We start from the raw sequence: 13,416 nt of genomic DNA, 5'->3' as shown, positions 1-13,416 counted from the left end.
GCCAGAAGGGATTGGCAGGTAATATTCAAAGTGATGTATAAATATTTCTCTCTTTTCCACATCCAGCGCGGCTAGAGAGGGGTCCAGTTCCTGAGTAGGGGTGGCTGGGGATTGAGAAAATGAAAGAAAGAGACAGACACAGAGATGGAAGGAAAAAGCTGGGGCTGGGTGGGACAGCTGTCCTCTGATGGAGAGACAGTGACCCAGAGCCATTATAGCACATTTATTTTATACAGCAAAATACCAGGAAGTTTTACTAAAGCCCAAGACAAAGGAGATTATGTGCATTCTTGTGACTTCTTTGTAATCGTCACTTCTGGGTGGGCCTGGATAATCGTGTTTGTTCCTGGTGCCTGGCTGGATTTAGATACTGAAACCTACCCCCTGGCGCCTGAGCTGAAGGTCAGGGTGACAACATACCTGCCTCTGGCAAGGTATGTTTCCAGGACATGGCTCTGCCGGACACTGCTGGATTCAGATGACAATCAGCTCAGGGGCCTTTCACAGGTGCTCTCTACAGTGATGAAAAGCAAGTATCTGCAACCAAGATTAGTCTACTCAGCAAGGTTATCATTTAAAATCAAAAGAGATATAAGGAGACCTAGCTGGTTTTGTTTGGTGATTGGAGCATTGGCCCCTGGATTGAAGAGTCCCAGGTTCGATTCCGGTCAAGGGCAGATACCTCAGTTGCAGGCTCTATCCCCAGCCTTGATCGGGGCTCGTGAGGGAGGCAACCAATTGATTTGTCTCTCTCACATCAATGTTGCTCTCTCCGTCTCTTCCCCTCCCTACAATTTCTAAAAATCAATGGCAAAATATCCTTGGGTGAGGATTAACAATAACAACATCAAAATATATAAGGTACTTCTCAGATAAGGAAAAACTAGAGAAATTCATCACCACCAATTCAGTATTACAAGGAATGTTAAAGAGACTTCTTTAAGAAAAATAAGAGCAGGACAAAATGATATCTGAATAACAAAATGACAATAATTACTTATCTATCAATAATCACTTTGTGGTGAAGGCCCTGGGGGTGGGGGTGGATAGGGTCAGTGGGGAAAAAATAGGGACATCTGTAATGTTTTCAACAATAAAAATAAATTTAAAAAAATAATCACTTTAAATATAAGTGGTTTAAATGCTCCAATCAAAAGACATAAGGTGGCTAAATGGAGAACAACACCCATACATATGCTGTCTATAAGACACCCACTCTACCATCTACCATGTTACTCCTCACCTGAGGATACTTTCCATTGCTTTTTTAGAGAGAGTAGAAAGAAGAGAAAGAGACGGACAGACAGACATCAATGTGAGAGAGACAAATCCATTGGTTGCCTCCCACAGGTGCCTTGACCAAGGCCAGGGATCGAGCCTGCAACCGATGTACATATGCCCTTGACCAGAATCAAAACCATGACCCTTCAGTCCTCCAGCTGACACTCTAGTCACTGAGCCAAACTCAGTGGGTAAGGCAAGAGACCCGCTTTCGATTGAAAGACATCCACAGACAAAGTATTTTGGGCATTGTTGGTGGGATTATAAATTGTTGCTTTTTCTGCTTTGCCCCCACAATGAGCCTTGTTGGGTTTGTGTGTTTTCTAGGAAAAAGGTTGAGGTCACTCCGGCATCTTCCAGTCATACTAAGTTCATTTTATAAAGCACATTAGAAATCAGAATTGTTTTTGAGTCAAGATGTCTAGGTAGACAGCACAAGTGCTTGTGTGTGTGAGTGTGTGTGTGTGTGTGTGTGTGTGTGTGTGTGTTTAAGAGACTTCCAGTTTCCAGTGATAAAGTGCTGTTTTTTAAAAAACTGAACTAATACTTCGGCGCATAGTCAATGTTAGCCTCTGGCCCCTGTGGGCAGCCTGCATGGCAGGGTCGGAGGGGCCTGGCCCTGCCTCTGCTCTCCTGGTGGGGGCTGCGGGGCAGTGTGTGCCCAGCGTCTGGCTGGAGAGCAGAGCCCGCTCTCCCCGTTTCTCTTCCCAGGACTGGACATTCAGGAGCTGGTCTGGAATACTCTCCAGCCTTTCTTTGGCTTTTATTTTTACTGATGCCAGCCTGACTCATTTAAACCAGGGGCTCTAAGGCTGGCACCCCGAAGTACAGCCTACAGGCCACTCTGTAGCTCGATCCCGCATTCCAGAGGGGGCTGGCTGACCAGAAAGCGTCCTCTGGCCTCTAGTCTCCGTCACTCTGCCCAGGTCAAAACACGGGAGAGGACACAGCCCCAGGACCCACCTGTCACACGAACTGCTGTGTAAGGTCGGACCGTCTTTCTGTCCAGCCGAAGACAGCCTCGCAGCTGCTTCTCGTTTGTTTCACACCAAAAAAGAGCAGCTTCACTCTGGTTTTACTTTCTGAACATAGACACCTGTTTTCAGAAATGGGTCATAAGCATGGTCCTTAGCTTATGTCCCCTTTAACAGATGAGCTGCCTCAGGCTGTTCGCCGATAGGAAGTGTGAGCACGGGGGGTGTGGGGATGAGGCCCGACCTGCTCTTTGTGACACTAAGCTTCTTCTTGCCGCCTGATTTCAGCATCCTGCCCTTGAGCCTGCTTTTCTTCTGCATAACGTGAAAAATTACTTCATGACTAATCCTTTTACAGACCTGAGATTATTGTTAGTTCTTAACCTTGAAGGGTTTTCAGATTCCCTCCTTTGATTTTCACATGTGTCTTAGGGTTTGATTTCTGTGTGGTTTCAGAGTAGACGCCAACAATCCGTTTTTATTAATAGTACAAATTTAAATTTTTTTATAATTGCTTGAGGAAAGAAGGAATATTAGGAACTGATTCCATCTGTGAAATGTAGAATTTTGATCAAGTATGAGAAATGGAGCAAATGGCATACAGGTGACATTTCTGCTCAGTTGATTTCTTGATGATAGCCTTGTTTCTGGTTTGAAGTTCTGAAAGCCCTTTTAAAGAACCTCTCAGTGCATAGAGAGTTGGTCTGTGGACCAAGCGGTCCCAGGTTCGATTCCGGTCAAAGGCATGTACCTCGGTTGCAGGCTCCTCCCCAGCCCCGGTCCTGGTCAGGCTCATGCAGGAGGCATCCAATTGATGTGTCTCTCTCACATCGGTGTCTCTCTGTCTTTCCCTCTCTCTTCCATTCTCCCTAAAAATACCCTCGGGTGAGGATTAACAACAAAAGAACTTCTCAGTGGAAAAGCAGAGGGCAGCTGAGTTGTGATCACAGTGAGAGCCATGAGCTTTCTGGCTGCCCAGCCCCAAGGAGCTCTCCTGAGAAGGAGCTTTCCTCCTTTACACGCGTTGAAGTCTGTAGCTCCGTAGTCGTGATGCATTAAAATCCCAGCAGCTGGGCTTCGTGTGCGAACGCCAGCGGATGCAGCTCACAGTGTAAGGCCATGCTTCAGGCCACTTCCTGTCAGTGAAGAGAGGCCTGGCCGCCCGTGTGTCCGTCAGACAGTGCGCTCTACTTCCAGACCACGTGTGACCTGCGTTCCTGTTTGAGGGGGTGATCCCACCTTCTATCTTTTCTGGTCTCTCTCCCCCTCCCCACATCCTTGTCCTGCTTCCGGTGTGGTTCCTAGGGTGCTGGGCCACCTCTTCTCCTCTTTCTGCAAGCTGATCTCCAAATGCTGGGCGTCATGCGTGAGAGTCCCCCCAAATCCCCTTTTATGTCATCATCTTACCTCCCCAGTTAGACCTGAAACCAGCAGTTAAGAAGCCTTCTGGTATAAAATGCAACATTTACAAACATATTAAAGTCCTTGTATGCCATTTTCAGAGAAAACAGGCCCCCTTTGAACCTGCTTCGCACAGGAGGTTATTTCCTCACCTGGATCGTGGCCAGCCAGGACGCAGTGCTTCCTCCATCTGGGAGCTGCCCCTTCGCTTGGAGCGGGCCCCCAAGGCCCACAGCCCGCAGTGGGCTAAGCCACTCTGTGCCTCCTCTCGCGGCCGTGCTGCCTGCCCAGGTGAGGCAGGAGGGTTGGCTCCGCTGTCTCTAATTGCCCAGGGAGGCCGTGGCCCTGGGCACATGGTGACCACAAGCACTGCGGCGGGGAGATAAGTGGGCCCGTAGGAGTTTGAGAGACTCCCAGAAAGAGTTGCCATTGCTAACATGACCAGCTTCACCTGGTCAGGAAGGTTACCCTGAAACTGAACATGGTTCTCTCAAATGGACGGCTTGCTCTGGAGCGTCTTCCCATCATGCATCCTCATCTTGAGGGAGCTGGGCATGTCGTGCTGATTTGGAACTTCTCTGCCTTCTGATTCTGTGCGCCCTGGTCAGCCTGAAGGCAGATGTGTGCAGTCCCCACAGGAAGCTGGCCTGTGGGCGAGGCGGATCCTACCCGGCCTGGTGCCATGCTGGCCGGTGCCAGGAGGTCCTGGCTGGGCACGGTGGGCAGGTGCCCAGGGAACCTGGAAGTGTGCACACTGTGTCGCTTCTCTTTCCCTCGTGTCGGGGCTTGTCGGCTTGGGTGTGGACAGGCAGGCGCGTGCACGCGCCGTTGGCTAGCTTTGTGCGGCTCCAGCAGGAGCCTTGCCGGTGGCTTTGTCTTCCTCCCGCTCCTCCCTGGGCGAGGCAGACGTAGCAGGGACAGATCACAACGTGTCCGCTCTCCTGGCTGTGTTGGCCTTAATGGCTTCACAGCAGCCCAGTTTCTGAAACAAACCTTGGGATACAGGATCCTGATGTTTGACAAAGTTGTGTTTTTCCCCCTATTTGTTGATTTAATTAAAGGTGTGAAGGTATGAAATTTAATTAAAACCACAGAGAAGTATATGAGTTCCCTTTATTGAGAAGAAACCAGTTTTCATAAACTAGGGACGCCTGGACAAGCTTCAGATGGGCTGTCTGAAACCGGTGTCTGGGCCAGGAGTGAGCGAGGCGGTGGGAGGATGTGACGGCAGCTCCGCTTACTGGCACTCACCTGCACCAGGGCTGGGCACGCCTCTTCGTGAGCAGCTCGTCGGACTCACAGCAAACCTGTGAGTGGGACTTGCACCCTCATTCACAGGTGAGGGTTCTCAGGCTCGGCCGGCCGGGAAGTCCCTCACTGGCTGGGAAGTGGCTGAGCCCAGACAGGCTGGCGCCAGGCTCCTCCTGGGACCCTGCACTGCCTTTCCTCACACAGTTAGAGTGCATCCTCCAGTTGGTCCCTGACACCTCTGAGTTTCCGGAGGCAACAGGTTTGTTACCCTCCCCATACCCTTCAGTGTAGCGCGTGCGCGCGCACACACACACACACACACACACACAGCCTTCCGTGGAGCTTGCTCAGCCCCAGGCTGTAACACACACACATACACATGCACACACACAGCCTTCCGTGGAGCTGGCTCAGCCCAGGCTGTAACACACACACACGAACACACACACACACACAGCCTTCCGTGGAGCTTGCTCAGCCCCAGGGTGTAACACACACACATACACATGCACACACACACGCACACACACAGCCTTCCGTGGAGCTGGCTCAGCCCAGGCTGTAACACACACACACACACACACACACACACACACACACACACACAAACTCACACACAGCCTTCCGTGCAGCTAGCTCAGCCCAGGCTGCAGGTGGGAGCAGGCAGGCCTGGGCCTGTGGCGGGGAGCAGTGTGTAGTTTGTTCGCACCCGCTGACCTGGTGGAGCTCTGGTCCCTGTTGTGAGCAGTGTCCCCGCCCCCTGGCTGTTCTAGGCCCCAGCTGGCCCCGCGGCTTCTGGGCAGGCAGGGCCGTTCACGGCGGGACCTGCCTCACCTAAGGAGCTGGGGTTGCAGTGGGGAAAAGCTCTTCCCACACCGCCCTCCCGCTGGGCTGGAATCCTGTCCCATCCCCTCGCCCCAAGTTCATTACCTAGAACTTGTGAGCTATAATTACCTCGGGCCTATCTGTGTTTGATGTCAGTGCTATCATTTTCTGGTAAAGTGACACCAACACACTGGCCCAGCAGTCACCTCCCTGCTCCCAGGCGCCAGAGGGCCGTTGGGGCCCAGCACTACCCTGGGATCAGCTGGTCGTGGGCCAGAACGCCTGGCCTGTGCCTCCTGTTGGGGCGGGGCTGCCCTCAGTGCCCAGGTAAAGAGTCTGCCACCTTGGAAACCACTTCAGTTATCCGCTGGAGGCTTGGCACCATGGAGGGTGAGAGCGAAATGCAGCCACTTAGTGGACAGTGGCTGGGTCTTTCGGAAGCAGATTAAGTGGGGGTGGATGGCAGTCATTTTTACAGGTGCTTATCCGAGAATGTCAGTGCTTTTGGATAGTGACTGCGAATTTAAGTGCATTTGGAAAGCAAGTGAAAAAGAAACACTAAACTAGCTGGGTTCTCAGCTGAAGTTGGAGTGGAACCCTTTGCCGAAGAGCAGGTTCGTTCTGACAGGACGGCCCACCCCGACCTGGACCCGAGCAGCTCGGGGGGCGTGGGTCTGTGCGTGCTCAGTGGCCAGCTGGCTTCCCGGGCTGGTGTTGTCTGGGGAAGGGAGCAGAGGAGTTTAAATCGGAGGAGCTGCGGGGCGGGCATTTGGGAGGGGAGGGTGCTCCAGGGTTCCTCCCCGTTTGAGGAGTGACTGGAAGCTCCAGCCTGTCACAGGAGCTCCCCCAGGGTGCCAGCCTCTCTCCGGGGAGGCTCCCGGCGCTCCCAATGCCGCGGTCCTGGAGGTGGGCTGTGGGGGCCTCTGTGTGGCCGATGCTGGTCCACCTGGCAGGGCATTTCCTTCAAAGTGACCCACACAGTGGTGGTGCTCACTCACTCACCCTTGACCTTTAAATACCTTAAGTCTCCCCTCTTAGCTGTTGCTCTGGGCCTAGGGGCGTAGGTGAGTGATGGCGGAGGCCTGAGGAGGAAGGAAGTTGGAGGCAGTTGTGGGAGAAACAGATATGGCTCCTCAGGATTGACAGCACACTGTCTCCCAAAACAGGCCGAGGAGGGGAACGGTGAGGACTGGGGCCCCCTGGAGGCGCAGGTCCTGTCACCTGAGAGAGGCAGGACCACAGCCCAGACGGGTGTCTGCTGGACGCAGAGCCCAAGCCCTCCCGGGAGAGCTCGGGGCTCTTGTCCGACCCGGGCAGGGGGGTGGCAAGTTTCCCGTTCCCCGCGTTGCCACTAGTTTACTTGGTTTTGGTTCTTCCAGGAAGAGCTCGCTGACGGCGAGGGCCATGGACTTTGTCACCTCTACGGCCGCCCTGTCCCTGCTGTTGGGCTGCGTGGGCATCTTCAGCCTCTGCTTCCAGCTGCTGCAGCGCACGCGGATGAAGGCCCGCCTCCAGGGCGCCGTGGTGGTCATCACGGGCGCGACCTCGGGCCTGGGGCGAGGTGGGTCCCGGGGCAGTGCTGTCAGGCGTGGAAGGCGGCCTGGCTGGAGGAGCCGCTCAGCGCCATGGGGCCACCCCGCAGGTGGAAGTAGGTGGAGCCACTGGAGACTTGGGAACAAGGTCTGTCCCTGTGCTCAGTCCAGTTCCTAAAAGCAAGAGCGTCCGTGCAGGAGACTTCAGCCTCAGCATGGCGGCAAAGGCTCGGGAGGAAGACCGTGGCCCCCGGGAGGCGCATGTCCACCCACCGGGCAGCCTTGCTCAGCCCATGGTGGTTGAAATAGGGCTTTTCCCGATTTTCAAATATGGACAATTCAGGCCTCTGTGAGGGCCACACAGAGCACCCTGTTGATAGCCTTTTTGTGGTTGTGAATCCTCATCTGAGGGTATTTTTTCCATTGATTTTAGAGAGAGTGGGAGGGGGAGAGAAATAGAGAAATGTCGATGTGAGAGAGACACATCGATTGGTTGCCTCCCACACTGGGGCCAGGGATTGAACCTGCAACCCAGGTACGTGCCCTTGACTGGGAATTGAACCCATGACCCTTTGGTGCTCAGGCCGACTCTCTAACCACTGAGCACGCTGGCCAGGACTCCGCATCTTTTCTTGCCTGGGCCGTGCCTGCAGCTGTGCCCGGACACAGCGTGGCAGGGCTGGAGCCAGGATGCGTGGTGCCTCAGCTCCCAGTTTCTTCAGTCTAGTCCCTTCTAGTTCAGCGAGCACCTGAGCTGCTGGGTCCATCAGTCGCCGCCCCACCTCCCAGCAGGTGAGTTTGTAGAGCTGTCGTTAGTTCCCTTCCAAACCTGAGAAGGGGGCAGTACATGTCACCCCTCATTCACGCCCACCCTGCGTGTATTCATGTGGAGATAGTGAGACAGGTAGCGGCAGCCTTTCCCGAGTCCCACTCACGCTGCTGGCATTCTGCCCCTTGGACACGGTCGGGACAGGACTCCACGTATCTCTGGCCCTCCAGCCAGGGAAATGGGCCCAGATCATTTTGAATTAAAGTTACTTTAGAAACAGCTGGGGCAAGAAGGTCAGGCCACTCCGACCCTCCTTCGTTCCCTTGAAAGCAGGAACTGCATCTCCCAGGTGCTGTGAAGCTGTGTGTGGGGCCAGGTGGGCACTGGAAATATCGGGGACACTTTGTAAATTAGATGGTGGTCTAACCACTGGGCTGTGCACTGAAACCAGTGCAAACGCTATGGAGTGTCGGCTGAAACTGAGAACGTTCAGAAAGGCACCCCCCCTGCACCAGGAGGCAGAGGCCCTCTGGTCACCAGAGCTGGTGAGTTCAAGGATGAGAGGCTTTCTGAGCAAACCTGTGCATTCCTCACTGATTTACTGCTCACAGCGCCAACCTCTTGGTCTTGTCGGTTCTTCACAGATTTATTGTGTTTGTTTTTGTCTAAAAGATATAAAAGCTGCCTGCTCTGCTCACATCTTAGAGCTCCATATTTGGGGGAGGCTCCCGCACAAACATTACATTTTTTCCCTGAACCCTGTCTTACATCAAGTTAATTACAAGACCAGCCATAGAGCTGGGAGGGGCAGGAGGGAAGCACTCCTTCCTGCAGGGAGTGTACAAAGGCCACCGGCCCGGCCCTCGTTCTCAGCACCTCACACACATCGCATCACACAGCCCGTCGGCCACACTCGCGCTCGGGTCCATGCAGGCTCGCATTGCTGCCTCTTCAGTTGGCAGCAGTACAGCCGGCACTGATGGCACCTTCCCCGGCAAGGCTCTGGCAGGTGCTGGCCAGACAGATGGGAGAGGCTCCTGTCCCTCAGGAGGGAGAGAGGCAGGGACTTGCTCAGGACATTGCCGTTCAGGCGGGGATGATCGCAGCCAGCCTGGGAGCGCTGGCTGTGCTTTCTGTCCTGGATCCGGGCAGCGGAGTCAGGGAGGTCTGACCAGCCTAGCACTTCTAGCCTGAAAGGGTGAAGCCGAGATTGAAACCACATCTCTGACTTCAGAACTCAGTCTTGTCCGACCTGAGGGGGACACGGCTCAGGAAAAGGGAGGGAGGCATGCGGGCCAGGCCCGAAGCTGGGCCGCACAGTGTGCGGGGCTGTGCGCTCTGGTGCTGCGGGAACAGGGGAGCAGGTGGGCCCGTCTGCAGGGTGAGTGGCTGTGGGGCCAGAGGAGGGGGAAGCTGTGGGTGAGATCCCTCCAGGGGCCTGTGGTGCGGGCGAGTCTCTCCTCGGGACCTGGCCTGTCCTAGATCCGCAGACCTGCACAGGGCCAGTTGCCTCCAGGCCCTGGGCCAGCCGGTCCTCTGACCTCGCTCAGCACTATATATAGTCCAGTCAGCAGCTGCTTCTCTTAATCCCAGAGAGAAGCCCTCCTTCCGAGAGTCCTCGGGCATGTGAGAGTCGGGTGGCGGGGGAGGTGTGGAGTTGCAGGTGCTCCAGTTCTCATTGTCCTACACTTCCTCTTCCGGACACCACGCCCTGAAGGGAGCAGAAAATGCTGCTGGCATTCTGCCCCTTTAACATGGTCGGGACAGGACTCCATGTATCTCTGTCCCTCCAGCCAGGGAAATAGGCCCAGGTCAGGCCTGGCCGGTGTCGCTCAGTGGTTAGGGCGTTGGCTCACACACCGAAGGGTTGCGGGTTTGATTCCCAGTCAAGAGCGCGTGCCTGGGTTGCGGGTTCATCCCCAGCTGTGGTGGGGTCAGTGCAGGAGACAACCAATCGATATGTCTCTCTCACATCAATGTTTCTCTCCCCCGCACCCCCTTGCCACTCTTAAAATCAACGGGAAAAATAACCTCGGGTGAGGATTAACAACAAAATAGGAACAAAGTCTTACCCAGGCATCGCAGCCGCGGTGAGGAGGGCCGCAGCCCTGCGGTGGCCTGCCCACGTTAGCCGCTCCGGGGGCGGTCTGTGGCTCTGCGTCTCTCCCGTTGGTGAGTGAAGTCACACAGGTGTCCTTGTACCATGGCGGGGCCGCTGTCCAGAGGAGCAGCGTGTTCTGGAGGCCGCTCCGCCAGCCTGAGCCCTGAAGCAGCGAGCTGCCTTCTTGACTTGCAAGCCAGGAGGGCGCCTGAAGCCTAGACACATAGACCTGAGACTCCCTTTCCCCCGCCCCCCTGCCCCCCCCTTCCTGGGGCAGCTCTTTCAGACATGAAGATGGAGCCCTTCCGGCTGGTATCTGCCTCCCTGTCACTCCCGTGTGGCTTTAATGTCTCCCTGCTCTGCTAGGAAGCCGAGCTTACGAGAGCGCCAGGGGCCGTGGTCCGGAACCTCACCCCGCAGGTGCCTCCCTCCCCCTCTGGCTCTGCGTGTCCGTTCAGTGCCTGTGCCCTTCAGTGGCACCTCATAAAGTGCCCACTGTGTGGGGCAGGGCCAGAGGGGGTGAGGAAGCCAGCAGGACTGGACGTTCCTCATCTTGGGAATGGTTTGGTAAACTGGGGAGCAGTCCTGGCCTCAGGAATGCTGCCTCTCCACCCCCTTGGCCTTGCTGCCTGGTGAGAACAGCAATGCGAGATGGGCTGTGGCTCTGGCCAGACCTCCCAGGGGCAGGCCGGGCGGGGCAGGCCGGACAGGGGCAGGCCGGGCAGGGGCAGGCCGGGCAGGGGCAGGCCGGGCAGGGGCAGGCCGGGCAGGGCAGGCCGGACAGGGGCAGGCCGAGCAGGGGCAGGCCGAGCAGGGGCAGGCCAGGCAGGGGCAGGCCGAGCAGGGGCAGGCCGGGCAGGGGCAGGCCGGGCAGGGGCAGGCCGGACAGGGGCAGGGCAGGCCGGGCAGGGCAGGCCGAGCAGGGGCAGGCCGGACAGGGGCAGGCCGAGCAGGGGCAGGCCGGACAGAGGCAGGCCGGACAGGGGCAGGCCGTGCAGGGGCAGGCCGGACGGGGGCAGGCCGGGCAGGGGCAGGCCGAGCAGGGGCAGGCCGAGCAGGGGCAGGCCGGACAGGGGCAGGGCAGGCCGGGGCAGGCCGGACAGGGGCAGGCCGAGCAGGGGCAGGCCGGACAGGGGCAGGGCAGGCCGGGTAGGGCAGGCCGGGCAGGGGCAGGCCGGGCGGGGCAGGCCGGGCAGGGGCAGGCCGGACAGGGGCAGGCCGAGCAGGGGCAGGCCGGGCAGGGGCAGGCCGGGCAGGGGCAGGCCGGGCAGGGGCAGGCCGGGCAGGGGCAGGCCGGACAGGGGCAGGCCGAGCAGGGGCAGGCCGGACAGGGGCAGGCCGGACAGGGGCAGGGCAGGCCGGGCAGGGCAGGCCGAGCAGGGGCAGGCCGGACAGGGGCAGGCCGGACAGGGGCAGGCCGAGCAGGGGCAGGCCGGGCAGGGCAGGCCGGACAGGGGCAGGCCGGACAGGGGCAGGGCAGGCCGGGTAGGGCAGGCCGGGCAGGGGCAGGCCGGGCGGGGCAGGCCGGGCAGGGGCAGGCCGGACAGGGGCAGGCCGAGCAGGGGCAGGCCGGGCAGGGGCAGGCCGGGCAGGGGCAGGCCGGGCAGGGGCAGGCCGGACAGGGGCAGGCCGGACAGGGGCAGGCCGAGCAGGGGCAGGCCGGACAGGGGCAGGCCGGACAGGGGCAGGCCGAGCAGGGGCAGGCCGGACGGGGGCAGGCCGGGCAGGGGCAGGCCGAGCAGGGGCAGGCCGAGCAGGGCAGGCCGGACAGGGGCAGGGCAGGCCGGGGCAGGCCGGACAGGGGCAGGCCGAGCAGGGGCAGGCCGGACAGGGGCAGGGCAGGCCGGGCGGGGCAGGCCGGGCAGTGGCAGGCCGGACAGGGGCAGGGCAGGCCGGGCGGGGCAGGCCGGACAGGGGCAGGCCGGGCGGGGCAGGCCGGACAGGGGCAGGCCGGGCGGGGCAGGCTGAGAGGGCTGCAGGCGGCTGGGTCTGTGTCCTTTGTCGGGATGAGCCAGGGAACAACCAGCTGGAGCTTCGCCTGAGAATGTGCTGGTTCAGTCGCTCAGCACCTCCCCCTGGCTGTGCAGGAGGCGCAGGCCTGGGTTTGGCGGAGTAAACGCTGAAGAAGGGGCAGGGGTGCTGCAGGGCACAAAGGAAGGCTTTGCTCGGGGCGGTCCAGAGGTCAGCCTTCCTCTCCCCAAAGGTCTTGGCATTTCTTCTCCAGGTTCTGCAGCCTTTTAGCTGTCAGCAGGCTTCTCTCTGGGATTAAGAGAAGGGCTATCAGACCAGTGACCCTGCTTTACTCCGGAGAAGAAGTGACAGCCTGACCCTCACCCTCTCTGAGCGCCCCCGACCCCGCTGTGAGCAGAGGGCAGAGGACACCACGGGGCTGCCCAGCTCTGAGCTCTCCCTGACTGCGCTCAGCCGGGGCACAGGGAGGGCCTGTGCAGACTGCGGGCGGGCGGGCGGGTGCTGAGGGAGGCAGACTCGGGATGCCGTGAGGACAGGCAGGGGTGCCTCCTAAACCCTGGCCTTGCACGCCTCACCAGCAGTCTGGTTAACTAGTAGAGCGTTTAAAAAGGCGGCTGAGGCCCTGGCCGGTTTTGCTCAGTGGATAGAGCGTTGGTCTATGGACTGAAGGGTCGGTCCCAGGTTCGATTCCCGTCAGGGGCATGTACCTTGGTTGCGGGCACATCCCCAGTAGGGGGCGTGCGGGAGGCAGCTGATCAATGTTTCTCTCTCATCGATGTTTCTAACTATCCCTCTCTCTTCTTCTCTGTAAAAAAAATCAATAAATATATATATATATATTTTAAAAAGGGGGCTGAGCAATCCTGCAGTACTTTCTAAGGAGTGTTTGTACCCAGTCTACTTCAACGCACTCAGTTCCAGGGCTGTTTCTGTCTGTCCTCCCTCCGAGGAGAGGGAGACACGGCGTACAGCTAACCCAGGCCACAGGGCCAGGGTCGGAAGTCCGGTGAACACAGGCCGAACCCGTCCTCTGGCGCCCTGGGTGGTACTAGTTCCTATAAGCCGCTCGTCTCCAGGGCCTGAGCATGTAGTTAGAGTGTGTTTGGGGCAGGCCTCTCCCTCTGCCTCCCTCCTCCTCTGCAGTGGCCTGGGGGGCCTGCCCTCCTCTTTGACTCAGGGGAGTACGTGGGACCCCTGCTGGGCCAGTCCACACCAGAGCTCGGAGGAGACAAGTCGAAGCTCCTGCCTGGCAGGGAGCTGTGTGGACGTGGCACCGCTGCCTGGAGCCTGCACAGCTGGTGAGGAGCCGGG

The 13,416-nt window shown here is 58.2% G+C and overlaps 1 protein-coding gene across 3 annotated transcripts in view; it reads left to right on the top strand.

The window, feature by feature from the left end:
• Nucleotides 1–13,416, top strand: part of DHRS7B (dehydrogenase/reductase 7B) — a 63,914-nt gene that overhangs the window by 26,592 nt on the left and 23,906 nt on the right. For all 3 annotated transcript variants that reach the window (XM_054709867.1, XM_054709865.1, XM_054709866.1), the window contains exon 2: nucleotides 7,112–7,293. In XM_054709867.1, the coding sequence (XP_054565842.1) occupies nucleotides 7,112–7,293 (182 nt within the window). The remainder of the gene's footprint in view (nucleotides 1–7,111; nucleotides 7,294–13,416) is intronic.

The sequence above is a fragment of the Eptesicus fuscus genome, chromosome 20 (genome assembly GCF_027574615.1).
Source record: "Eptesicus fuscus isolate TK198812 chromosome 20, DD_ASM_mEF_20220401, whole genome shotgun sequence".
Taxonomy (NCBI): Eukaryota; Metazoa; Chordata; class Mammalia; order Chiroptera; family Vespertilionidae; genus Eptesicus; species Eptesicus fuscus.
The sequence above is the reverse complement of the archived record's forward strand: the minus strand, read 5'-3'. Positions and strand labels throughout refer to the sequence as shown.